The following is a 27942-nucleotide window of genomic DNA, read 5'->3' as shown; positions in this document are numbered from 1 at the left end:
CGATTTTGATACGGTTCACTAAGAGAAAGAGCGATAAACGGGTAATACTCGTATATCAATACGTAAAACACAAAGCAGTTGTCATTTTCCACTGTATTTATCAACAGATATTCTTAAATATTCTGTAATAGCTATTGACGAGTTTGTTTTTATTTTTATTGTTGTTGTGTTCGTCAGTTTTATTTTCAAAATATCAATAACAAGACAAAAGAGAAAATTCAATAAACAAAATGAATCAAAACCTTGAGGTGTCAATGACTGCAGTGGAATTTCGTTCATTGCCCGAACATTAGTATTATTCTTCATTGAAGACACGAATCGGCGAACCTAATTTATTTAATTTATGGAATACGTTTTAATCATGTGACCATCCAATTACGGCAGGAAAGTGTTCCAGCGACAAAGTCGATATATCTGGTATCATAGTTTTTTATTTTCCTACTTATGCTGATAGCCTTGAGAGGCTATTTGAGCTTCTGGACGTGTAGGTGAGCTCACGGGTTCAAACCGGAGTGCTGCTAACACTGGCCCTCGCAAGAGCAGTGCTTGGCAGAATCTATCACCGGATCGGAAATGCGACCCACTGAGAAGATCCGGCGAGAAACTCAGTGGGCTGTGTCTATGGGTTAATTTACTCGTCGAGCCCTTCGTCGCAAGGGACAGGTTCGGGTAGGACGGTGACCGGGTATGATAGTGATAGGCAACCTAAATGTGCACTAAGCCACCGTTATCTAATTAATAAAATGGATATTTCCTATCAATGAAAACACTATATCTATGATATTATTTGATAGCCTGGCTTCGTCTTTAATCAAAATGTAAGGAAGTTAGATAATAAAAACTTTCTTTTCATTTAATTTCATTATTCTATGTTAGGTGTTATTGACAAATAAAGTGTTATCGAACAACACTTCGTGTTGTCTTATAATATAATTAGTAATTTCATAATCAAGTAAATAGTTCATTCATATTTCTTTATACTTATAATATTCTATTGGCGCCTTCCGCTTGACAGCTTCCGGCGCAATAAACCTTACGGCACAATAAGCCTTAATGCTATTTATGTTACATAATTCGATATTATTAAATAATAATTGTACGTAATTAATGAGCAGAATAATTAAGATGAACAATGTTTAATATTACCTACTAAGTTTGTATTAAAATAGATCAAGATGATTGTATAAATACCGGCGGTTAGCATATCTCTGTTGCATTCGTATTCTACCCACCGTAACGTGTACTAAAGAGAATATAATATTTCGTGTGGATGTAAATTGTCTCAATTGTCGCCGCCACCCTGAGGATCCGTTTATAAAAGATTTATATTCAATATCATCAACCGTTCATTTGTAAATTTGTAGTTTACTAGTATACTACTACTGGACACAGGCTACTGTGTGCTTAGTGCGAGATTTTTAATGTTTTCGATAGCGTAAAAGTTAACTCAAATTTGTATGTAGTTGGAACAGTGCCCCTAGCGGCAAACATACCTAGGCATACGTTCCAATTCTATACAAATGTGAGTTAACTTTGACGCTATCGAGAACGTTAAAAAACTCGCAATAAGCGCACGTTTTACGACTCACCGTCTAGTCTTCAGTTTTTCCACCACCATCCACTTCTTGCCGGTCGCCATCCATAATTCGTGGTTTCGTATGGATCCGCCAAGGTGGATCTGTGTAAACGAAATATTTTGTTCACTCGTGCTTATACTATCTACTGATTGAAATGTTTGACGCATTCAAAATGAATTTCCGATAACAACGATATTACTCGATTAATTAATCGGTTACTCGATTAATGATACGTGGTCACGAGTGGAATTACAAACGCGAAAGTTAAAAAATGGTAAATGATTATTCAGGTTTCGGTACAGTTTTTTGGTGGTTGCAAGGTTTGGGGAGGCCTAAATATATGCTCAGGGCCCTAAAACCTCCTTGGGCCCGCTTTCTGCTCACAGTACCAACACACACACCCCACAGATCCCACACGCGAATACCACATAATAATATAAGATTCGTCTCCCAGGCCAAAAAAAAAAGAAGGCCTGTGTTAAGCAGTGGACGTCTGTGGGCTAAAAGATAGTATAAAATGAAGATATACGCCCGGTGAAGTCGAACTCTTGTTGGACAAGGACGAACGGACAATACACATAAGCGTCCGTGACCTAATGAGTAGGAAATCCTGTGTAAGCGTATCGAGTGCTGCAATACTACCGTCGTTCAGGAGGCAAATGCCATTTTATCTCAATACTTATGAATACAAATAAAATTTTTTTGCTTCTTCAAACACGATGAGGAATTATATTGTGTAGGCAATTAAACCCAAAAACCCACGTCTTAAAAAGGGAACATTCGTATAAATCGTCCCAAGCACAAACATTTTCCTCATACCTACCTACTCTACATTTTTGTACGCTCTACATTGCAGGGTGGGTGGGTACTCAAGCGTGACCCCTCGTGAACTTTCTTCACGTCGCGCACAGTTAATCCATTGAAAATATAGTATGTAAAAATGACACACAGATACTAGACATTGAGAAATCAATTGCACAAAATATATTAAATAAGCGCACAAGTACGAACTTATTGTAACAATGGTGCATAATGGTTATTTATGATATACGGCAGCTAAATTTAAGATTTCGTAATAATATTAAGTGACGTATCGATTCAATTTGTTGATTCATCTTGAAATTTAATATTTTCGTGACTGCATACATAAACCTAGTTATGAGTTAAAGGAAAATATCATAAAGAATAATCGTTACAACTCTACCGCTTAAACTAACGAATATGCTAATGAGCTTAGCTTAGCGTGCTGTCCGTTATATTTTGTAGTGGCACTGTAAACAAACACGGTACACGCGATGCTATTTATTAATAGCAATGTTTTTTTTAAATAAAATTAACGTACAATGTAAACAGGAAAAATTGATTGTTTTTATCTAATAATAAATTTAAAATGATTATTAAATAAAAACAATCACATTTTCCTGTTTATAATAAATTAAAAATTATTATTAAATAAAAGCAATCACATTTTCCTGTTTAAATTGTAAATTAATTGTTCAATAATAATTTGTGATGTCGAAACAGAAAGATACCTTTATTTATGGCGATATTTGAGGCAGGTTCAAGAACGGTTCTTGATGTATTTGTATTTTAAGTCTTCGCCGCGTCGTGGCCTAAAGGATAAGACATCCGGTGCATTCGTATCTAACGATGTATCGGTGTACGTATCCCGCTGACAAGCACCAATTGTTCTAATGAAAAACGTACTTAATAAATGCTCACGATTGACTTCCACGGTGTAGGAATAACATTGTGTAATAAAAAATCAAACCCGCAAAATTATAATTTGCATAATTAAGGGTGGTAGGACGTCTTATGAGTCCGTACTGGTAGGTACCACCGCCCTGCCTATTTCTGCCGTGAAGCAGTAATGCGTCTCGGTTTGAAGGGCGGGGCAGCCGTTATACTGTAAAAACTGAGACCTTAGAACTGATATCTCAAGGTAGGTGGCGGTATTTACTTTGTAGATGTCTATGGGCTCTGGTACCCACTTAACACCAGGTGACACTCGAGCCCGTCCAAATAAGCATAGGTAGATTAAAATTTTAAGATTAATAAGATAAATGAATACGGTACTTGAAATCAGTTGTTTACTAAAGAGCATGCATTGCTTGGTTTGGCTAAAGAGCTTGTAATCACGGATTTATTTACATTAAATGAAATATTTTGCGAACTTGTAATAAAAAAGAAGCACCTTTATAATGACAGAGACCCATTTCGAAAATTTTGGATTTTGAATTTAATTCAAAAATTATCATAGAACGACCTTTTCAGCGACTCTTAATAATGAAATAGCCAAAAGTAGCTTTAAAAGAAACAAACTCATCCATCGGTCTCTTTCACTCCATCCCCTTCCTCTGCGTCTTTTCGCTTTGAAAACTTTATTCGATATTTTCCAAAAAACACATTTTTTGGGCTGGGTCCCTATCTGTAAGCAGGGCCGGATTTAAACTTAACGCGAAAAAATCCGCCCCCATACTAGAATTTTACTTAAACTTATAGTTAATATATTTTATTTTTCAAAACTAATATACTTAATTTATTGCAGAAACTTTATTATACGTTATATATTCCAAAAACAAATAATTTTTTTTATGTTTTTGGAATATATAAAAATAAATTTTTTTTTTTCTAATAATTATAAATTTGGCACTAAGGGTGACTCATAATTATATTACATAAAAAAACGAATTAAATTTCTTTGAATAAAAAAAATAGAAAATTCGATTATTATTTTAAATCTCCAAGGAAATAAATTCATTTTGATTATTAATGTTCACCAAAATTGTCAAAATTATATTATAATTCACAAATAATGGATGAATTGAATTTCTATAGACATGCTTTAACAAAAACCGACTTCAAATAGAAAAAAAAAGATATTCCAAAACAAATTAATATACACTAAAAATAATAATCATCGATAATAATCGTCGGCGTGATATTGAGTTATTCATCTATTTGTCGCGCACGTACTTGATGCAAAGGACAATGCCCAAAAGTGGGCCAACTTTATGTCAAAACTATTTGCACTTGAAAAACTATGCCTTATTTTTTCACGTTGTTTAGTTTATGTATCAACATTTCTTTCAACCTGGCATTGTTTTCCAAAAAAATAAATTACTTATTGATAACATCCCAAAACTATCCATGCCATAGTTTTTAAATTCGCCAATAGGCAAAGGGCTTAGCCCATACAGCCTTATAGCAAACCTATATGCTGTCAAACGAAAGAGTTGTTTGTGACTTGAACAATAAATTAAAAAACAAATAGCTAATGCTTATAATTCACAGGCTTCTTAGTTTATTTTTGTTCAATTCAATATTTATTGTAATAATAATTATTACTTAAAACCATGAATTATTTAATATTTTTAGATATTAATGATTCCATTAGTAAAAATATCAATGGCCTACCATTACTCTATTCTTATTATATATGATCAGAGAGTTTTGGCAGCAACCCGAGTGAAGCGTCACTTGAATTTTTATTTTAATGTTTTTTTAATAGTTAATTGTGTAATTTGTATTATTTGTATTTGTAATATTGTGTATAAAAGGTCTGCGCAAGCTCATGCTCAGTCAATGTGGTATTCGTCGAGTTGACGTCAAAACTCCCAAAAAGCAATAAAAAGAGATACACCGGCTTTTTATTGACATAAAAATGTATATAACTTCGACAGACTAGGCTGTATAGGCTACGCTCTTTGCCTGCTTATTGGTGAATTTAAAAACAGCAACAACAATATCGTTGCCGGCTTCCGGATTTTCATTTCATTTTATTATTATTATGAGGATATAATAATAATAAAATGTACGTAAGGGCTTATTTCTAGCAACATTAACCACAATTAACTTATTTAATACTGTAAATAATTATGAGAGCGATTATTGATTTCGAAGAAAACAATTAACAACTTAATTTTAGCTGCAGAAAAAAACAGATTTCTCTTAAACCTGGGTGAGAATATAAAAATCGTTTTCTGAATATGAAACGATATTTCTTTGTCTATCAAATTAAGTTAAAACCATCATGACAGGACAACTTTTTTTAGGGGCCCAAACGCCCATAGAAAATGGGCATTGTCCTTTAAGACTTATATGATTTTCTCATGGTTTTATCAGAACTGGACTAAATTAAAATGGGACCACACGGGAAGCGTCAGCTTTCTAATAAAAAAAGAATCATCTTTTTTTTTTTTCCTACCTATGCTGATAGCCTTGAGAGGCTATTTCAGCGTACCCTAGCTTGTGTAGGTGAGCTCGCGGGGCTCAAACCGGAGAATTGCTAACACCGCCCTAGCAAGAGCAGTGCTTCGCAGATTCTACCACCGGATCGGAAGCGCGACCCACTGAGAAGATCCGGCGAGAAACTCAGTGGGCTGTGTCTGTGGGTTAATTCGCTCGTCGAGCCCTTCGTCGCAAGCGACGGGTTCGACGAGGACGGTGACCGGTGCTTGTATTGCCTAAAAGCACCGTTAATGGATCAGGAGGATCCGTGATGACGTGCTTTGGGCGACGTCGACGGTTTACCAATCGGTCTACAGGATCGGGTATGTAATTTCCAGCGGCTACGATGAGAGGGTTCTCATGTCGTGCCGCTTTCTCAAAGTGGCGCAGCGATGCCGACTGTAGATACTTACTGACGGGGTCGAGCTCCAGGTCATCGTGGAGGTCCACGTTCCTCTGGAACCATGGTGCTCCGACGGCTATCCTGCAGAATCGGGATTGTATAACCTGAAGGGGTTTCAAGTTGGTGGGGGCCGCGTGAGCGAACACTACGCTTGCATACGTCATGACGGGGCGTATGCAAGTTTTGTAGAGGGTTACCTTGTTACGGAGGGACAGTTTGCTTCGTCTACAAAGCATTGGGTAGAGTCGTCCTAGTATAAACGCGGCGCGATCGCGTACCGTTTTTACGTGGGGACGGAATGTCATCCCTCTGTCGAGGGTGACGCCTAGGTATTTGACCTTCGAGGCCCACGGTATGGGCTGGTCAAAGAGAATGATGGGGCTAACGGCGGAGGTGTTTACGCGCCTATTGGGGAGTGGGGTGCTCGAAGTGGTATTCGGAGGGCGACCCCTTTTGAATAGCACCGCTGTGCTTTTCGTGGGGTTGATGTCTATTCGCCACTTCCGGAACCACTGTCCCATGGTGGTTACTGCGATCTGGAGTCGCCGATGAAGCAACGACATCTTCCTACACGAGTAGTAGATAGCCGTGTCGTCGGCGAAGAGCGCTAGATGGGTCTCCGGAGACCGGGGTATATCGGCGATATACAAACTAAATAGTAACGGGGAGAGTGCGGAGCCTTGCGGGACTTCGGCAGTCAGATGACGGGGACGAGAACGAGTTCCCTCTACTCGATATCGAAACGAACGGTTCGACAAGAAGTCTCGTATGATGAGCACGAGTCTGTCTGGCACTCCCATGTTGTACAGTTTGTAGATCAAACCGTTGTGCCAGACTTTGTCGAACGCCTTCGCTACATCGAAGAAGAGGGCGCCGGTCGGGATTTGTTTACGCCTATTTAGCCCTATTAAGATGTGCTCCGTGAGGCGGTGCACTTGTTGTACGCACGAGTGTTTGGCGCGGAATCCAAACTGCTCGTCTATTAGAATTTTATTCGCGGTAACGAAGTCCCAGAGGCGTTTCCGAAGGAGCCGTTCGTAAATTTTGCCTATCGCTGGGAGGAGACTAATCGGACGGTAAGAATCATCAAAATCGATTCACCCAGTCAAAAGTTAGGACGTAACAAACATTTAAAAAAACATGCAGTGAATTGAGAACCTCCTCGTTTTTTGAAGTCGGTTAATTAGTACAAAATAAAGTAAATTATGTTATTTGTGTTTATCAACAGGTAAGCGACGTTCACGGTTGCGGCTACCATCTCGCGACGATGCTCGGTCTGCTACCGGCCCAGGTGATCAATGTCTACCTCGGCTCAACGCTACGGTCAATCCACGACGTGCTCCACGAGTCCCACGTCACCGGATACATCGTGTTCGCTTTCCAGGTTGGGATATTTTCAGCGACAATACCTATACAAAGATATCCTGCTTTCCTATCCTATTGGATTTAATGAAGGCAACCTACTGTAATAACCCGTTATTTTTGCTCTTGGATATCGAGCTAAAAGCATGTGCTGTATAGCACTGCAGCGCTAAGTTTTGCGTTATTTAACCCTTTGACTGCCATGTTTTTTTTTTGTTTTTTTTTGCTTATATGTTTTCTTATATGGGTGCACGAGCTCACAGCCAAACTGGTGTTAAGTGATTACTGGAGCCCATAGAGATCTACAACGTAAATGTCGCCACCCACCTTTGAGATATAAGTTCTAAGGTCTCAGTATAGTTACAACGGCTGCCACGCCCTTCAAACCGAAACGCATTACTGCTTTACGGCAGAAATAAGTGGTGGTACCTACCCGCGCGGACTAACAAGAGGTCCTACCACCGGTGCTTTACGTGGCGCACTGAAGTATTTATATCGATTTCTATCATAAAGAGTCTGGATTACCTGATTTTGCCTTCTTTTGTTTCTTAATGTATGTTTTTAGTCTTTTAGGTCTCTTAGAAAAATATATTAATCTAAGTATCTTCGGATTCGTCTTTCCCAGATATTGCGGTGTCTTAGTAACAGAAATCGACATAATTAATTCAGTGCGCCACGTAGGGCACAGGTGACCTACATAGTAGCTAATGGGGTTAATAAAGGTAATTAAAGTTCACGAGACCCGTAATAAATGGTATATAAGCGTTACACATTCAGCTGCCCCGAGCTGTCATTTTCTTCTGTGTTATGAGCGTCTGGAAAACATACCAGACAAACGCGTGTACATCCATAAAGCCTATAAAATAAAGTATATTGACATAAGTCCGTGCGGGTAGGTACCACTACCCTGCCTATTTCTGCCGTGAAGCAGTAATGCGTTTCGGTTTGAAGGGTAGGGCAGCCGTTGTAACTATACTTGAGACCTTGGAACTTGTATCTCAGGATGGGTGGCGCATTTACATTGGAGATGTCTATGGGTTGCAGTAACCACTTAACACCAGGTGGGCTGTGAGCTCGTCCACCCATGTAAGCAATAAAAAAAAATACGAAAAATATTTGTATTCTGCCTTCGTGCTATGGTAGTCACCAATAACTAGGTCGATAAGGCAATCCGTAAACATTACCCTAATAGAAAGTACCTAAGCATATCCTCAGCATTGTATGGGTCAGTCAGTCGAAAGAAAGTTCGCAAGTAAGTACGTGTCAGAGAATACCCAGAGAGTGGTAGTACCTTGGTTAGAATTCAATGTTCACGCCAAAAATTACATTTCTTATTGAATGGATGAACAACTTCACAGGTCTCCTGGTGTTAAGTCATTGTAGAGAAGTTCAATTTTAATATCTTTTTTTTTTGATACCTTATTTCAGTTTTTTTTAAAAACCATAACATTTTGTTAGTAAGAATTACATATGATCTATGTTAGTTACTTAAAAATCTAACACATAAATTAAATTCTTAAAATTATTAAAAATAAAATTAATAATTAATGGTTACTTAATTTCAATCTAGTCGAAACGCCACGTCATTATACGTACCTAACTATTATCCCGATTACTGGGCATTCATGCGGAAATCATTTATCATTTGTCAGTGTTCATGGACGCAAAATCATTTTTTTTATCAACTCCATTTTTTTTTTAAATTCATTTGACATGTAATAAACAAGAGAAGGAGGCCCATTGTAAATTTATAAGAAATGTTTTTTTAACATTACAAAAACACAAACCAATATCTGTGGCTACGAATAGGTAATGAGGAAAAAAGACTTCTTGCGGATGATACGTATGTAATAACTATATGTACCTCTATACCGGCATCACTCATTGTTTCAATATCAATTTGAGCGTGAATACCGATGCTATAAGGCTGACAGCTCCATAGAGAGTCACAGATTCGCATTTTAGTCACATCACGCGGGGGAAAGACGGAACACGCACTGAGTGGAACTGAATCTATGCCGGACCGTGACGCGAACATCGGGCTCACTATTGAATAAATTAAAATTACTGAGAATAATTAAAAATATGTAAAGTGTTGTTAATTCAATGTTGTTCTGTAATGTGTTGTTAATGAAACAAAAAACCAAGTTGTTGTTCTGCAAAGAGTTGTTTATTATAATAATTTTATTAACTTATTTCTACACTTACAGTTATTACAATTATTTTCGAACCTCCAAAGAGAAACAACATTGATCTGCAAGTATTTTATTTTTTTAAGAAAGCATGTAATCTTTTTGAATGTACAAAGCCAGAGAGTACTTTCCAAATATAGAATGAACATAGCATCCACCTAGATAATATTGCGATAGTCGAAGCTAATGCACGGGAAATTTAAATGTAATGAAGGGCCAAGAGAGCTTCATTTACAAATAAATATACGTTTCATAAAGACATTATTTCAATCGAACATTAAGTTCTAAGATATTATATTTGAAGCATTGAGTTTCATCGTTAGTAATTGAGAAGCTATTGTCCTGTTTCCGCAATGCAAGTGATGGTATAGATTTTGTATGCCGTTTACTGAACACTGACGTCATAGTTCGATATTTTTTGCGTATATCATAGAATTAAAAAGGCGTAAAACATTTTCTTTTATAGAGACCAGATTCTAATTTGGTTTTTAATAATTTGTTACTTAAATTTTTGATACCTTAGTTACAATGTGCTCATTTTAAGATAATATATCCAGAATATACCTCAAAATGATATTTGATAACATTGAAGGCTGTAACTCTTAGGAAACACACGGATATTCAAGTGGGCAATACACGTTTTTTTTTATCTTTTTTAATACTTCACTTTTGTCTAGTGGCCGTGGTCGAAATGTAGCCTTGGAGCGGACAGATCTGAAGATTCTTACCCCGCCACTTTTCCTGGTCGAAGCCATTTCGCTTCACTCACTTAAGGGGCCTCCCACTGTAGTTCTAATTTGGTGGGTCCACTTCCTTGCCCAATATGTATCTATCGGTCATAAGCATCACCAAATTTGTGCCTCCTAACGGTAACAACTCAACAACGAGGTCAAATTGCGAATGCCCATAGGCGATTCACCATCGATCGTGCTACGAAAGTACGCAATTTTTTTTAAATTATCAAAGTCGTATTACGTATTGACGTTTAAAACAATTTCACCGGTACCCGGATTTTGTACCGGTGTTTACTTCATAATTCCTTATTAGACTTACGGATTCTTTTTAGACTTTCAGATAAATGTATGTAATTAAATTTTACAGAACTAAACAAATTACCTATGCGTATAGGTGTAAATGCGGTTTTCAGAACCTAAGCGAGGTGCGGTTTCGTTATTGCCTTTTTTTATTTATTTTAGCCGCAATGCCATCGTCATAAAAATGCACTTCAATAACGCGAAATGTAGATACCGAGGATAATCCTCGTTCGAATATTGCTTTAAAGCTTACGAGCTTATCACCTCGGCCAATTGCATCACAGTGTAGTTATGCAACGCACGATGATGCATTTGATTTTTCTTATTGCATCTGGTGGAAGCTCACGCTCTACCCGATGTTACCGGAACCTTAATAACGATAAGCTAGTCATAACGTGGATACCACTTTGAGGCATGAAGGTGAGGTATTGGGTCAAATTTGCAGTTATTGTATATAACCACACAGTTGCTCAGCGCATGCTCATCGTCCCGAACCGGCCGTCTTGGGTTCAGTATTCTCGAGTACTTTTGCTCAGCGCGTGTCCCTGTTTACCTCTCCGATTAACTCCAGTGTACTTAGTGCTTCTCTTCTGTTCGTGGATGATGGTGGAAGAACTGAAGACTATACGGCGCATCGTAGAACTTGTGCTTAGTGCGAGTTTTTTAACGCTCTCGATAGCGTAAAAGTTAATTTGTATAGAGTTGGAACCTTCGCCTACGTTTGCCGCTAGAGGCGCTGTTCCGACTCTATACAAATTTGAGTTAACTTTTACGCGATCGAGAAGTTAAAAAACTCGACTAAGCACATTGTTGGTTATATCCCACGCGTGCGTAATTAAATTGGACACGTCAAAATTGAATAGAAGGCGATTGTAAAGCCCTCTTCATGCGCACACGCGAACTCGTACGACTAAAATTGCCATATCACATAGTATTTATTATTCTGGTGTGCCTATTAATATTGTATTTAAATAACGATATAATTGTTCTCGATTTACGAGTGGGGTAGTCGAGGTCGCCAGTTTGTTGAAACTATTGTGACAGACGTGAAATATTTTTAGAATATTATCTTGGTACGGTTGTCGGAGAGTTTGTCAAGTGGTACTGTGGAATTACCGACATTTCGTTTTTCTAATAGACAGTGCGTTTCTAAAGATCTTTTCTGCCACGTACCATCCGGCTTTGGAATGAGCTCCACTCCACGGTGTTTCCCGAGCGCTATGACATGTCCTTCTTTAAACGAGGCTTGCGGAGAGTACATAATGGTAGGCAGCGGCTTGGCTCTGTCCATGGCATTGGTGACGTCCATGAGCGACGGTAACCGCTTACCATCAGGTGGGCCGTATGCTAGTCTGCCTACAAAGGCAATAAAAATACTTATTTTTATAGTTTTTCTATTCGTATAGTACGGTTAAGACGGATTACTTTTATCGGTTGTTCGAGCCTGGTGACGTCACTGCAATAATACCGCCATGCACTGAAACACGAACAGTAGATTCTAACAGCTTCTACGAATACAGAGTAAAAATAGACGTGGTGCTAACCTTAAATATACGCTTGACCTGAATCAAGCCCCTCCGGATTAGACCTTCGGGCTTTATTTGCGACCGTTCGTGATCTTCACAGAGTCTGCGAAGAACATATGATGAGAAAAACACAGTAAAAGTGTCGATGAAATTTCATACAAGAAAAATAAGCAGTTAGTCCAGTAAATTAGCCAAGAAATTTGAAATAAAATTTCCGGAACATCGGAAATGAACGAACAAAATATGAAAAGCATTAAACCTCGTAGAGCTGTGTATAATAATTTTAAAAACAGCATGACGGTGTATGCGTAACAAATTCCGTTTTATTTGACTTTCAACATGTGTTTCGATCTCCTAAATTTAATAGAATTTTTTAACATTTTAAATACATCCGATAAGATTGGATTTTGGACGATTCAAAGTTGTTTGGGCGCAGATGATTTTTTTATAAAAATTACGATCTCGTGCTGGTCGGTTTATATTACCAATTAGCTAATGTTGGCTAACTAGTATTTTAAGACTAGATTCACAGCCATTTCCGTCACGAGCGATGTAAATCCAATATTAGGACAATATGTTGCCAACTGTTTGGAATGTTGGTGACCGTGAATCTCGCGTTGCGAATACTCACAGTTAACAGTAGAAACAGAATTCAATCGTTTTTTCATGAAACTAAAATAAAATCACAAGAAAAAGTAAACATTCAGCATTCAAGGAAAAAAAAAATTTACTCATTTATTCATTAAGTACAGAGAGGAATAATATAATAACAATAGTGGCTTAAAATACTACCTAGTACATTGATCCAGTTAGAAGGTTGTTCATGATTTGTATAGTCAACGAGGCTCCGTCTTGAACATTTTGGACCGTTGATCAGTTGCGGGATTCATTCGCGAACCGGCTACTCTTGAGTTGTTAAGTCTCCTTTGAAGACGCTGGGGTAGCTTTTAGCAAATCCTGCTTGAATCCTTACTCGCCTATTTGTTATGGTGGAACTGGAAGGGCCACCAGTAATCCCTCAATCATTAAAAAGTTGCTGTATTAAATCCCGTTTGTTATTCCGGGATTGTTAAGTAAGAAATCTGTCCAGAAAAATTAGCACCTATCCAACCTCGAACCCGTTATTCTGTGATTAAGAACTGCGCGTTTATCTGCTGTGCCATGGGTGTCCTAGTTTATATTTTCCCGCTTGACCTCGCGTTTATTTTTGTAGCACTTTGAAAATGTATGTCAGTTTCGTTGCGGATGCGATTTACTGCGTAGGTACTCCTTCTCGTAGTCTATTGGTATTTCTGGTCCAAAGGTCTTTGTCTCCTCGTTATCTATTTAATAAGCGAGAAGGAGTAAAGCATTTGGTTCAAAGGCAAATTATATTATTAAATGAGGAAACGGAAATCTATCAATTAGAGGCGTTGTTCGGCTGGAGCATCGTGGATTTGGAAAAATTGTAAAAAAGATGACACATGCGTAACCTTGTTCGTGAAAGAGTTAATTATCCAATGAAAACCACTTCAATAATGCTGTTTAAACAAGAGTCACTAGAAAAAATAGGTGACGAAGTGCTTACAAGATAATATCGGGACCCCTTCATTTGACATGTAATCGACGAATAATCTCAATGATACTGGCCAAATATCACATAATAATATGCTATTCCTTTATTGTGTACACGTGTGAGCTCACGGCCTATCTGGTGCAATATGCTAACCAGAGACTGTAGACATCACAACGCGGATGTCGTCACGGAACTCAGTTTTTTTTCCTACCTGTGCTGATACCCTTGAGAGGCTATTTCAGCTTCTCCTTAACGTGTAAGTGAGCTCACGGGGCTCAAACCGGGAGTGTTGCTAACACTGGCCATAGCAAGAGAAGTGTTCCGCAGAATCTACCACCGGATCGGAAACGCGACCCACTGAGAAGATCCGGCGAGAAACTCAGTGAGCTATGTCTGTAGGTTAATTCGCTCGTCAAGCCCTTCGTCGCAAGCGACGGGTTCGACGAGGACGGTGACCGGCAGGTCTCCATTGTATTGTATAACAATCGGAGGGCAATTCACGACTGTTTCGTGGCTAAAATAGGTAGAATGGTACCAATTCGTGTTGACTTATGTCTTATGACCAGTAAATGACGGTCGCTGGTAAAATACTCAATGAACCACCAAATCATCGTTATCTATATTAAGAACAATACAAATGCAACTGCATTGTCTCACCGCATAAACTAAAATATATAAAACGTTATCATACGAACGTTGTCTGCACTTAATGACAACATGTTCCCCGTCCAACAGAACAATCTAGAAGCCAATAAACTCCAATGCCGACGGACAATTTACTCGTTGATCTGATTAGATTAAAGCTGAATATTATCTTGTTACTTGCATATTTATTAGGAACAATAAAGATACTGGACTATAATATTGTCGTAACAACATGCAGTGAAACTTTTGATCGACTTAACGGCAATAGAGATTCTTATTTTTTTTTTTATTGCTTAGATCGGTGGACGAGCTCACAGCCCATCTGATGTTAGGTTACTGGAGCCCATAGACATCTACAACATAAATGCCGCCACCCAACTTGAGATAGGTATGAGTTCTAAGGACTCAGTATTGTTACAACGGCTGTCTCACCTTTCAAGCCGAAACGCTTTACTGGCTCAGGGTAGAAATAGGCGGGTTGGTGGTGCTTACCGGTGCGGACTCACAAAAGGTCTTACCACCAGTAAAACAAATCTAGTAAAATTATGTAAGAATAATAATTGGGTACGCTGGACTACACACGAGGAGCACGTAGTCATAGTAAATGTTCACAACTAAAATTCAATGTAAGTTGTAAATAACACACATTTTGTTTTTTTTTTTTCATTACTTTCTGTCGAACGAAATTGTTTTTTTTTTCCTTTGAGACTAATTTTTTGCGGAGAAAGGAGGAATATTTAAACTATTAATATGAACTTAAGAAAGTCGTTTATCAAAATGAAATGTATTCAGCTATATTTTAGGACATCCATGGGCCACGGTAATCACTCATCATCAGGTGGGCCGTATGCATACAAAGGCAATAAAAAAAATACTTTAGAGGGACATATCACATGAAATAAGAAAGGTCTTTAAACGGAAGGTCTTCTACCGAGCCGGTCGTTGGCTGCTGTTCAACGATGGGCTGTTATTCAAAATTTGTATGCACACGTAAAAGGTATGAATGATATCTTTGATTATTGTTGATTGAAAAATCTCACGCCAATTGACTACGGACCCGTTTAAATAACTGTACGTGTTGTATTATACTTTTATTTTATTTTATTGCATATATGGGTGGACAAGCTTACAGCCCACCTGGTGTTAAGTGGTTACTAGAGCTCATAGACATCTATAACTTAAATGCGCGTCCCACCTCAGGACATAAGTTCTAAGGTCTCAAGTATAGTTACAACGGTTGCCCCACTTTTCAAACCGAAACGCATTACTGCTTCACGGCTGAAGTAGGCAGGGTGGTGGTACCTACCCGTGCGGACTCACAAGAGGTCTTGTTACCACCAGTAAAAATGTGCAATGATGTGCAATGAGATTTTGAAAAGACAAGTACTGTAATGCTTTACAAAAAACACCACAAGTTTTCAAAATTTCTTAACAGATTTCCTTAATATTTTGTGCAAGAACCGTTACGCGAAAAGTTCTATTTCGACGTGGCTCATAATTTCGAATTTCAAACAATAGCACACATTATTCGGAATCCGCCAACAAAATGTTTAATACCCAAATAAACATTTCTCGGAACTTCAAAGGCATTATGCTCGTATATAATCTTGGCAAAAACACGTCGAATGTTACCGAATGATTCGTTTACGAGTCTAAGAATCATGTAGACTTGGATCCAGCTAAATTTAACGTCTTCCGTCATGGATACGAGAATAAAACGAGTCGAAGAATGTTGACGCCTAAAAGTGCACAGGGATCAGCGGTGTTGGACCATCAACAAAGAAACTATTCAAATGGAAATCACATTTATTTGAAATTTATTTTTATATAAATAATAATCCAAACACCAACAATCCAAAAAAGGTCATCCACTTCAGAGAAATCAATAAGCACGTTTTCCGCGCCTTATTAACTAAGTTACCAACCCCAAAAGTTCTAGCCACCATTCTCCCTACTGCAGTCTTCTGCAAAATATTCCGATGTGTATCAATGTATTAAGTTCCTAATCACCAGACAAACTATAAAGTAAAATCCAAATTTCACATCATGATTCTTTTATGATGACATGATCCATTTTGTTCTATAGAATAGAAATAGCCTAAGAGCCACAAATCACTATGGAGTAACACACTGCTATCATAAATAGTTTTGGTGTTCCATTTTTTTGTCATTTGCTTGCAGAGCTCTCAAACACTGCCTGTCGAACCACGTATTGTTCAAAAGTTTGAATTTTTTTTTGGCAGTTACATATATAAAATGCCATTCCCCCTTTTTACGTTAGGCAGCTGCTTGGCTCTGATCCTGGCGTTGCTGACGTCCATGCGCAACGTTTAGGGGACCGTCGCTTATGAAGGTAGTTGGGCCGTATGCTCGTCTGCCTACAAGGGCTGTAAAAGAATATATCACATTTTTTTCGTAATTCACACACACTCCTACATACATATTTAAGGAACTTCGTTTTTTCCTACCTAAGCTGAGAGCCTTGAGAGGCTATTTCAGCGTAACTTTAACTGGTAGGTGAGCTCACGGGGCTCAAACCTGACGACGTTGCTAACACGAACCCTAGCAAGAGCCGTGCTTCGCAGAATCTACCACCGGATCGGAAACGCGACCCACTGAAAAGATTCGGCGAGAAACTCAATGGGCTGTGTCTGAGGGGGAACTTCGTACTATTCTACCTTTCGTACTATTAGAATAAAATATCTAAATAAACTGTAGTAGGTGCAAATGCATACTTCTAAAAGTCTAGTACCGTAAATCTCAAACAATGACCTCGAATAATTCATCAAACGTACCGTTCATAGTAAATTGCGAGTAAATAGATAATGTCAAGGAGGATGAATGTGAAGGTCGTAAGAAAGCTTTTGAACGGCCATTGAAATACTAGTTAAATCCACATTATTTTATTGCTGTATTTACTACTCTTTTCCTGGAACTTAGTTCTTGTGAAGGCTACACGCTACGTGCGTGTCATTGAATAATACAACCCTTATTTAAGGGGTTAATTTTATATTAAGTTATAGTATTATGTGTAGCGTGTTTCTTCCATTTTCGCCTTGAAGCGTTGCAATGTTTTGTTTATTTAGTAACAAGTAAGGTTTTTTTTTATTGCTTAGATGGGTGGACTAGCTCACAGCACACCTGATGTTAGGGTCTCAGTATAGTTACCAGGGCTACCCCACGCTTCCAACCGAAACGCATTAACTGCTTCACGGCAAAAATAGGCAGGGCGGTGTTACCTACCCGTGTGGTCTCACCGGAGGTCCTACCACCAGTAAAAAGGACTATGCGGACTATGCGGAAGAAGGCCCAGAGGCAGAAGTCGAAGGCGCTGGCCGGACCAGATACGCTCAACTCTTTAAGCTTCAGTCCACGATGCCATCCGCACAGCCGAGAGTAGGCAGGGCTGGCGCAGCAGAATCCAGGAGAAAGTTATTAAAGGAGGCCACGACCCTCAGCATTGAGGGTTATCGACGCAAGGAGGAGGGTTAAAAAGATCATCTAGGTATAGGGGAATCGGGTCTGAAAACGAAGACCGATGTTAGTTCAAATAATTTATGATACGAAATTTTTGAAGAAAGAAAAACAGCTCTGGAATACAATTAATAATCAGAGGACACGGAGTCAATGATCTCAACAGACAAACCGTCTGCCACTTTACGATAAGGGTTCACGATATTTATAAACTGGCTGTCAAATTCAAAAACAATTTACTTCAATTTGAACTTAATTTATCAAAATCATACCATCAATTCCAATCCCGAGAACAACCAGCGTAACAAAGGTTTTTTTCTTTTTTTTTTATGTCTTCTTTGTCATTTACTTAGCAAATGAAAGTTGTTTTATTTTGTTTTGTGTATTTTCAATTCTGCTAAAAGGCTATGAGTAAATCGTTTTCATTTTGCGATCTTCCCGATATAAAACAAACAAACTCTCTGCATTTAACGGATGTAATTCAATCTAAGATTTTCTTCTCTCGTTGGTTACCGGAAACACTTTTTTATTTACCCACCTAATCGTTGGCATCTGATGAGACTGTTCCAACTGCGTTTTGACGGATAGGTGAGCTTACTGACTCAACCAGGGAGAATTTTCTAACCCTAGCTGTATTAAGAGCAGTGGTTTTACAATCAGATCGCAATCGCGACTCACTGGCAGAGAAAATCTGACGAGAAACTTAATGGTTGTGTCTATGAGAAACACATATAAAGACAAGAACGAATTCATCACGAATACTAAATATCTTAAACAAAGACATTGTCCTCTGTCAGAAATACAATTCTAACCTCGTGGCACGGTATTCTGAGTCACTAACTACCTAATATCTTTTTTTGAAAAGTGTGCTTGTTGTCTCTCGAGCCATGTATAAGGTGCCCAATTTATTTGCCTGGACCGATCTGTACAGTGTTAGTAAGCTTTGAAAATGTTTTTTACTGGTGATAAGACCTCTTGTGAGTCCGTACAGGTAGGCACCACCACCCAGCCTATTTCTGCCGTGAAGCAATATTGCGTTTCGGTTCGAAAGGTGGGGCAACCGTTGTAACTATACTGAGAACTTAGAACACATATCTCAAGGTGGGTGGCGGCATTTACAGATGTCTATAGGCTCCGGTAACCACTTAACCAGGTGGGCTGTAAGCTCGTCCACCCATTTATGCAATCTATACAAATAAATAAAATTGGAGTGTCTGTTTGTAGTAATAAAATAACCACTTTTTACTAAATGCGGAAGTATGTATGTTTTACTGATAGGTAGCTGATAATATAAGGAGTAACTTAGGCTACATTTTTGACTAGCTTCGCCCTGCGGCGTCACCCTCGGTACGACAATAATCGCGGGTAACATCCCGGGATTCAGCTAGTAAATAAATAAAAACAATATATAAAATATTTAAATATTCTACAATAACTCTCTAATGATCGCATCGTCCCTTTCGAAGGAATTCGAGAATAATATCAGGACTGAACCAGATCCATTCCGGTTTCGTTGACGGGAAGCCGTGGAGTCCCTGGCCTGTGCCAGCACTAACCGATTTCTGCTCGTCTCCACGAGTTCGTGGCCTGCCTTAACTCATAAACACAGAACGTAAACAACACGACGTAATAACATAACACTATTGTTCAATCCTCATATCGCATTATATCAACCACCCTACTCGGATTGCATTTTATATGTGGCAGGAATACTTCGTAACTGGGAGATGTGTATATGTTGCAACGAATGGTGTATGATCAATCTAATTGTGATTGTTCTATTTATTTTAGGTAATTTAGATTAATTAAAACTACCCTTACAACTTAGTCCTGCGCTATTTATTATTCTGTAAAGTATTAGAAATGTGGGAAATCATATAATGACAGTGAAAACTTGAGATAAGTTTTTGTTATTTTTCTGACTTGCAAAAGAAAACACTTTTTTCTCCCTTCCCAATCGGAAGTAACCTAAGGAGATATTTATATATAAGAATTTATACATGTATAATGTTTTTTTTTTAAATTACCGACCGACCAATAAAATGTCAAATAGTAACTGAGGCTTAAAAATTTAGGGTATAATACTCTTTGGTAGTCGTCACGTGCCGCGCTTATATAGCTGTCTCGAATTGTTGACATTAGTGGCGTTGACATTAGTTGCTGTATGACGTTTATGAATTAATGTTTTTACAAATAATCCCGCCTTGTGCATCGAGATTGTTGTGTCACGTATGGAACCGAACAATAGTACAATGGAGTTCTTGAACAGAAGCACGTTTATTTTTGTGATTAAAGTCGTTTCTTACGTATTGCAAAACACCTCTTAATTAATATACATAATATATTCCGGAGAATCCGAGTTAAGCAATAGAGCTAGAGAATAGCGTCACACAATTATGAGAGTGGTGTTCTGTTTATATTACAGAAATGTAGACTGAGCACTCGATTTTATCACGATAGCTTGCGATAGGTTTCTGTTAACGACAATCGATTTTGATAGCGATGAGCGGTATACAATATTCACAAATATACCGTTGATGTGAAAACATAGACGGTATCGAACGAAGCTGTCAAAGTGTCCGTGGCTTGATTAGTAAATAAGAGGACCTGGATAATAATTTAATAGCTTTGTCGCTGAAATAACTATTTGTTTTGAAATAATAAATAGTTATTGAACGGGTTCTAGCGCGATTTTAAAATTACATGTTTTCCCGATATTTCGGCGTGGTGCCAGCCCTATGACGACGAGAACTCATGCAATGTGAAAAACGTGGAAAGAACCCTTTATATTGTGTAGAGGAAGTTAGGTATCGAAATACAGCCAGAATTGTACTATACTGGGGATTACGGTAAAATTGCCTGAGGACCCGTGGTTACACATTAAAATTTATGGTTGTTTATAGCCGAAAAATCGATTGTATCATGTAAACCTCCAGACGACCCTAGACTGGGTTTTTTTGCTGTTTTACACACAAAAGCGCATCGAGACCAAAGTACATAGCTCCTTTCCTAAAGATACTTGAAGATCTGGACCGGGAATCGATACCTTGATACAGCAGTCACCATCAGCAACGGTGCTAAAACATGGGTCATGCAAATTGTGTCCATGAGTACTGAAGAAATACGGACGCATATAGACGGTATAACGCAATGCAATGCACTGTATTGTTTAATGCCATAGGTGACGATTATGCGGACTGCTTCTTCTTGAAGTGCCAAGTTACGAAGGTCGACCGACTTTAAACGCAGCTCGAAACAAACTAAACTTTCGAAGAAAATTCTCCTCTGTAACGAAATGATTTTTTTACGAGCTCACAGCCCACCTTAACACCAGTTAAGTGGTTACTGGAGCCCATGGACATTTACAACCACCCACCCACCTTGAGATATAAGTTCTAAGATCTCATTATAGTTACAACGGCTGCCCCACCCTTCAAACCGAAACGCATTACCGCTTCACGGCAGAAATAGACAGGGTGGTGGTACCTACCCGCGCGGACTCACAAGAGGTCCTACCACCAGTAAACCTACCATAAATGAATATTAAACATTTTAAATGACGAAATTTCATTGTGTTAAAAAGAAATGGTTACTATTTTGAATCTTAAGTTAAAAGATTTTAAATTTTATTTTGAATATTAATGTGCTCATGATCTCACCATTCTACTGGTATTAACGAGTGTTCAAAGTGAATAATGCTTCGTTCTGTAAAGGAAACGATGTGGGGTTTCACGTTTTGATGACTACGTGTCCAACCATTCAACATCAGGTTTGCTGTGAAAACGTTCAGCCATCTAGGCAATATAAATTTTAATAAAACAATATGATTTACACCACCCACTTTTAAATATGAAATAAAAAAATTTAATTATTAGAATAGAATGGTTGTCATACTCTTAAATCGAGATCACATCTATGACTAATTGGCTAAACTGTGTGACACAAGTGGCCCTGCTAGTAAAAGACTACTAATAAACTAGTAAAACCAGTACCGCGTGTAGTAACAGTAGGTATATGTGTGTAAATTCAGGAAACGATTTTATTGAGAGGAAATTTACCGTGTTTATTTTGTTTAAAAAAGGTACGCTATTAATACATAAGACGGTACAAAACCGCCTGCCTCCTTTCTTTGTTTGAATTAGGAAAAACACGACTGCAAGTGATGTCGGAACATATGATTGTAGCAACCTTCACTGGGTTTTCCTCTACACGTTTCAATGGCCGATAAGTAGGTGCATATACGTGTCTCATTCGTTTATGAGACACGCGAACGACGCGTCACGCCACCGCAGTTTTACTGGAAGGACTACATAAAGAATGGAAGCTTTTTTTTGTATAATATTCATGTTTTTAGATTCAAAGCCACCGAAAATCCATAGCAGTTTGCGATAGCGATTTCATTTATTAAGAACTTATTTGTAATGGTAAGATCATATAGCCTATACTCACATGACGGGAGAATGGCGAGATTTATTACACTGTTTTATTAGCAAATATTATTAAGAGTGATGAGGAAACAAGTGAATTGAAGCATTGCTGAAGTCCATGGGCGACGGTAACCACTCACCATCAGGTGGGCCGTATGCCCGTCTGCCTACAAAGGCAATAAAAATAAAATAAAAAAAAGTTAATATACACCAGACATAAAAATCCCCTCTTGTCTTAATTACTATTGTAATGGAGTGAAAATTATAATAAATTAATTATTAATTTTTTCAGATATTAATCGGCATTACACTGATGGTGTGGGTCGTGCAAAAAGCTCGAAAAGAGCTCACCATAGCGATAATGGCCGCGGAACTAGGCCGAGAAACAATATCGACGTCAAGCAGCTCCTCAATCAGCTAGCCCACGGCGAAAGCGTCCACCGACATGGACAGTGTCTCTGAAGAACGTCCCAGCTAGGGACGGCTGCTCAGGTGCCCCGTGTTACCCAGACCGAGATGGAACCTACGTCTGAATAAGGGCTCTGTACCCTGGTGATATTATTATAAGTTGACTGTGCCTCTAAGAGGATTTTGAAAGTGAATGAAATGAGGTTTGCATCTATGTCGCCGCATAGGGATTGCTTCACGAATAGCAAAGGCAATTTGGTGAATTAGCGAAGTCGAAAATGATTTTGCTTGCTGAATAGTGGTGTAAGACCAAACAAATATTAAAAGAATGCGACGTTAAATTCATGAGAGTGAAAAGAACTCGTGCATTAATCTACCTATTGACTGATATCCAATACTATTGATACTCGTTTGCTTATCATAATACCTCTCTCATATTAACCGTGTTATAGTTTCAATTGCCTATAATAGAGTGACTTGCGCCACCATACAATAATCAAGCAGTGACTTAACGGGATTCTCGTTAGTACATAAATATGTGTTTCGATTGGCAACTTGCAATTTTCCTAGTCATCACGGCCCTATCAATGGCTTTATAGTATGATAATACATACGCCGTTTTTGTGTCGAAGGGTCGTTGAGCGACCCTTGGTCGGAACCGATCATATTTTGAATGATTACAATGTCTCGCATGCAAAGTGACATGTTTGCTCTCGTTTGAAATGTTCGTAATGAGTAGAGTTCAATAAAACATTGAAAAATACCTATATAATGTTGAAATACTTCAGTGCCATAATCACAACGCGATATACTTCCAAACGATTTCATTGCGTGCTTTTACCCTTTGCATAATATTACGGAACGGTGGGTAGTTGAATAAGAAACTTTATTTCTTCCGAATGCGAGTTGATACATTTCAATTGTTTTGATTCTCACGTGATTTAAGGGCGTGTTACACTATTTTTTGTAGATTTTCGATATTTAATTATCTCTGTAATGTAGTATGTACTTTTCAAGGTTGCATCGTCTGATGCGAAAGTATTTCTACTGGAAACGGTAAAATAGCTGTCCCGCCACTTAAATGATGCAATAAATAAACATTTTGATAATAATTTTCTTACGTATATATTTAAATGTTGACCTTCCGTATTTCTTTACAAAGTTTTCTTGCCATATTTTTTTCATTTTGTATAATCTACACAGGAAGTTAATTGGCTTTTCTGAAAATTTAATATAAGCCGTTGACGTTAATTATAATTAACTTGTTGATAAGATCACAGCCGTATGTTTTATTCATAACTTGAGGTTTTATTTTTATAACTACAATTCTATGTAATGCCCTTTTCCAATTTGCATAATTAACCTTTTCAAATGATTAAAAATCTAACAAATCATTCTTATCATTGACGCACGTAGTAGAGACAATTGTAAAGGTTTTTATTAATAGTAATTTTATAAATATTTTTATCAATGATCCTTTAAAAAAAAACAATGTTATTAAGACGCCGCAAAACAGGTCGCATTAAAGTATATTTTAGTAGTAAAAAATGCTTCCCAGTAAGTACTCTGTAAATTTTATTTATTATAAATTTAATATTTAAGAAAATTATTCTCGACACTGGAACGGTAAGGTCCGGATGTCTTCGATTTCAAATATCCAAATTAAATATTTCAAACTGTAATTGGACTACGAAAAATTTCAAGTTAATATTTGTTTAAATAATTGATCGAATGTAATGTAGAGTAACGTGTAATAGCTAAGAAAAATGAAAACAAGAAAACACAGTAATCCGTATGGATGCAACAGATTTGGCCTTAACGTCTGGTGTTGAGTTTTAACATCGGTTTAACTGAATGTGAGTAATCCAATAACTATAATCCGGTGTTTGAAAAACGAATTGTCTGACGCTTAGGAAATGTCAAATTGACATTGTGTCACGCCAGGTTTGTTCATGTCAAACCTAGAAAAATAATTCAGAAATAATAACAATTCGACTAAATAAAAACCTAGTCATTATTATGATAGTGTGTATAATTACGTAAATACGTACGAAAATAATTAAATATATTTATTAAATTATACATACTTTGTTTGAATTATTTTTTTAAAACTCACGTATTTGCTACTGGAAAAAAACACTATGTTACCTACATAAAGATGATTTATTTTATTTTTGTAATAGTTTACTTATCTGACCTTTTGCCTTGTACGTAATGATAAAACTACTATTAACATGTGATTGATTAGTGAGTGTTAGTAATTAAGTGAGTTTAAGATGAATGAAAATTTAAGCCTTCTTAAAAATAGCTTTTTTTTAAATCATAGATACCGAAAGGTACCTATTAAATGATTTTATATTTATTTTCGTCTACTCTGAGACTAATAGACAAATTACCAATAATATTAATAATAGAGACCAACGCGGAACTTCTTCAAAATGGACACTCGAGTTTCTCCTTTGTAATATGAAATACCAACAACAAAGCCAATAAAATATAAAAACATCCCTACATTAATAATTTGAATAAGAGTATCTAGGTGAAACTAAAAATTGTTTTCTCTTGTCACAACAGAATGCTTTTCCTCCCCAAACATAAAGTTCTTTGCCGCGATATTAACGTGAGATTATGAATGGAACCAAATAGGTTAAGTGAATGCGTGTCTAAACTTTTTGATAAAAATAAATATTTTTCGGCGAAAACGCGTTTACCGATATATTTTTATTCTAACTGATCTGAGTGTTCTGAGATTAAAAAATGCTTTGTTGAGACATTTTTTCATTGTTATTATTTAATAGGTGTAAGAATGTTAGTCAGCTAGTTATTTCTATTATTAAAATAATTATTATATTAACATGATATGCACTAGATAAGTAAACAATAACATCACAATAATGTAATTATTGTACATATAAAGTAGATTTAACAGTATGAATCCTTTATTTATTTTTTCTCAATTTGGTCGTAAATAAATTAGATGAAATCTAATTTTGAAAATGATTCTGTCACTACAAAACACTTTTTAGAAATGTTGCCAAAATTATATCGAAACTAGCTCATTAGCTTTGCACGTCAATATTTAGTAAATGTACGTAATATAGTACATTTAGTAATCAAACAGAATTCGATTGACGCATTCCGAATAGCACATGTGATTGAATTCAACGTCAACTAAAATACATATGTCAATGTCAAATGTCAATTTGACATAACTAATGTTGAATTCAAATGACACTGAACTTAAATGATATGACACTGAAGACTACTGTCAAATAGGATAAATACACTGACTGGATAAAGTGGCATCGCATAAAAGTTACTTAAAAACCTGCAACTAAACTATAATACGTAAAGCCACTTAAAAGACGAGTCGTTAGATTAATTTACAGCTGCAACATATTTCAATGGCATGGAGATAGGCATATCTACGCTACAAATAAAATCGGCAATATCTATTAGAATATAAGATGGGCCGCAGTTAATGAGTTATATTTAATTAGCTTCGAGAACGAACCTGCCCATAAACATTCAGTACAGAGCAAAGTGCTAAAATCTTTAACATGTTAATGTTTTGTTTTTTTACAATTCAACCAACATAATTTATGCTTGCGGTGTATTTTTAAAAAATAAGTTTAATAATGTATCGAACAAAATTTGGAAGATGAAATAAATTATTTGAATTACATAATTTTACACAAATGATATCAAATATTTTGCGTTTGTGAATAAAAAATATAAATCTGATATCAGATAAAAATTATATATGATAATAATATATTGAGAATAATACAGCAGATATTGGTTTAATATTTATTTAGTTACTTACTTTGTTTTTGAAATGTTAAAAGGACTGGGAATTGTACCATGGGTATTTTAAGATAGCAGTGCGAACTGTAAAACTTGGCTGAACGCAGAATTAATTACGTGTGACGTCATTTGAGGCTAAAGAGCGACCTTACCATAGACCAGCACTAATTACTGTTTAGCTAAATGTGAACAATGTTAGAATACTCGTATATGCATATGCGTAGATTCAAAGAAAGGCTATTTGGTTTAAACATTAGTGACATTTTTGACTTAAGTGACATTTTTGCAACTTTACAGGAGAGCCATTTATAGTTTAAAATTTGGGAAAAATCTTGTTCAGTTTGAATAGGAAAGAGATTGAAGTTAAATTAAAGACATCGAATTGTTGATCCTAATACCAAAGAAAACGGACCTTTAATTACAAAAATAAATGTCACTTAAACCAAATAAGCTTTCACCCATCGATAAATATTTTTTAATTAATTAAAATATTAATGTCTCATCAAAATAGTGTTTGAATGATTTAATATGTATTTTTCGTTGTTTTATTATTCTTATTAATCTCCGGCCTATTTTCTATATTAATTCATGAATCTGTTAATATGTGGAATCAATTTTATTACGAAGTGCAATATTATGTAATTCTAAGGATCTTGAAGCTATTTATTTTGTAATATCAATTTTGTAAATATGACTAGTTTTATAATATCGACGCTTGAAAGGCAAACATGACTAAGGGACAATACTGCTTTGTACATAAATGATAGGCAATCACCATATTCGATGGGCAAAAAAAAAATATTTCTAGGTCTATTAAAATCATTTCAATCCTACAGCTACTAGCTAGATTCGTTAAAATAAATTTTGTTTTCACTTATTTCAACTTTAAATTTAATTTACTCTACTGTAAAGCTCACGGATTGTCGCTTAGTCACGTTTGCCTTTCAAGCGTCGATTGTTTAAAAAAAAACAATTTAATTTCTTTAAATTAACAATGAATTGGAAAGTTATTTTCTGAAACATGTGTATACTGTTTGTTCTTGCTAACCGATATGTTTGCGGCGCACGAATTTTATTCTAAATTAGGGAAATTCGACAGATCCTTCATCCTCTTTTTTCGACTTTAATTGATAATTTAACAAGGCTCTAAATTCCACGAAATTTCTATTTGCCCAATAGTCGTATCTAAGTCAATTTCATTTGTTTTAAACTGACTCAGCTGTTTTTGAATGTTCTAGAAATTTCACTGCCAACCGTAATGTTTGTAAGTAATTGCTGTAGATGTGGAGATTGTTATTACCC

General features: G+C 36.8%; 1 protein-coding gene across 1 annotated transcript in view; it reads left to right on the top strand.

The window, feature by feature from the left end:
• The window catches only part of LOC114242270 (transmembrane protein 64), a 42797-nt gene extending 18183 nt beyond the window's left edge, over nucleotides 1–24614 (top strand). Inside the window, exons 2-3 of the mRNA XM_028173366.2 lie at nucleotides 7439–7594; nucleotides 22718–24614. Of these exons, the coding sequence (XP_028029167.1) occupies nucleotides 7439–7594; nucleotides 22718–22846 (285 nt within the window). The 3' untranslated portion in view covers nucleotides 22847–24614. The remainder of the gene's footprint in view (nucleotides 1–7438; nucleotides 7595–22717) is intronic.
• Nucleotides 24615–27942: the final 3328 nt, after the last annotated feature.

Source organism: Bombyx mandarina, chromosome 11, assembly GCF_030267445.1.
Source record: "Bombyx mandarina strain Sakado chromosome 11, ASM3026744v2".
NCBI lineage: Eukaryota > Metazoa > Arthropoda > Insecta > Lepidoptera > Bombycidae > Bombyx > Bombyx mandarina.
This window is presented reverse-complemented; position numbering and strand designations above follow the sequence as displayed.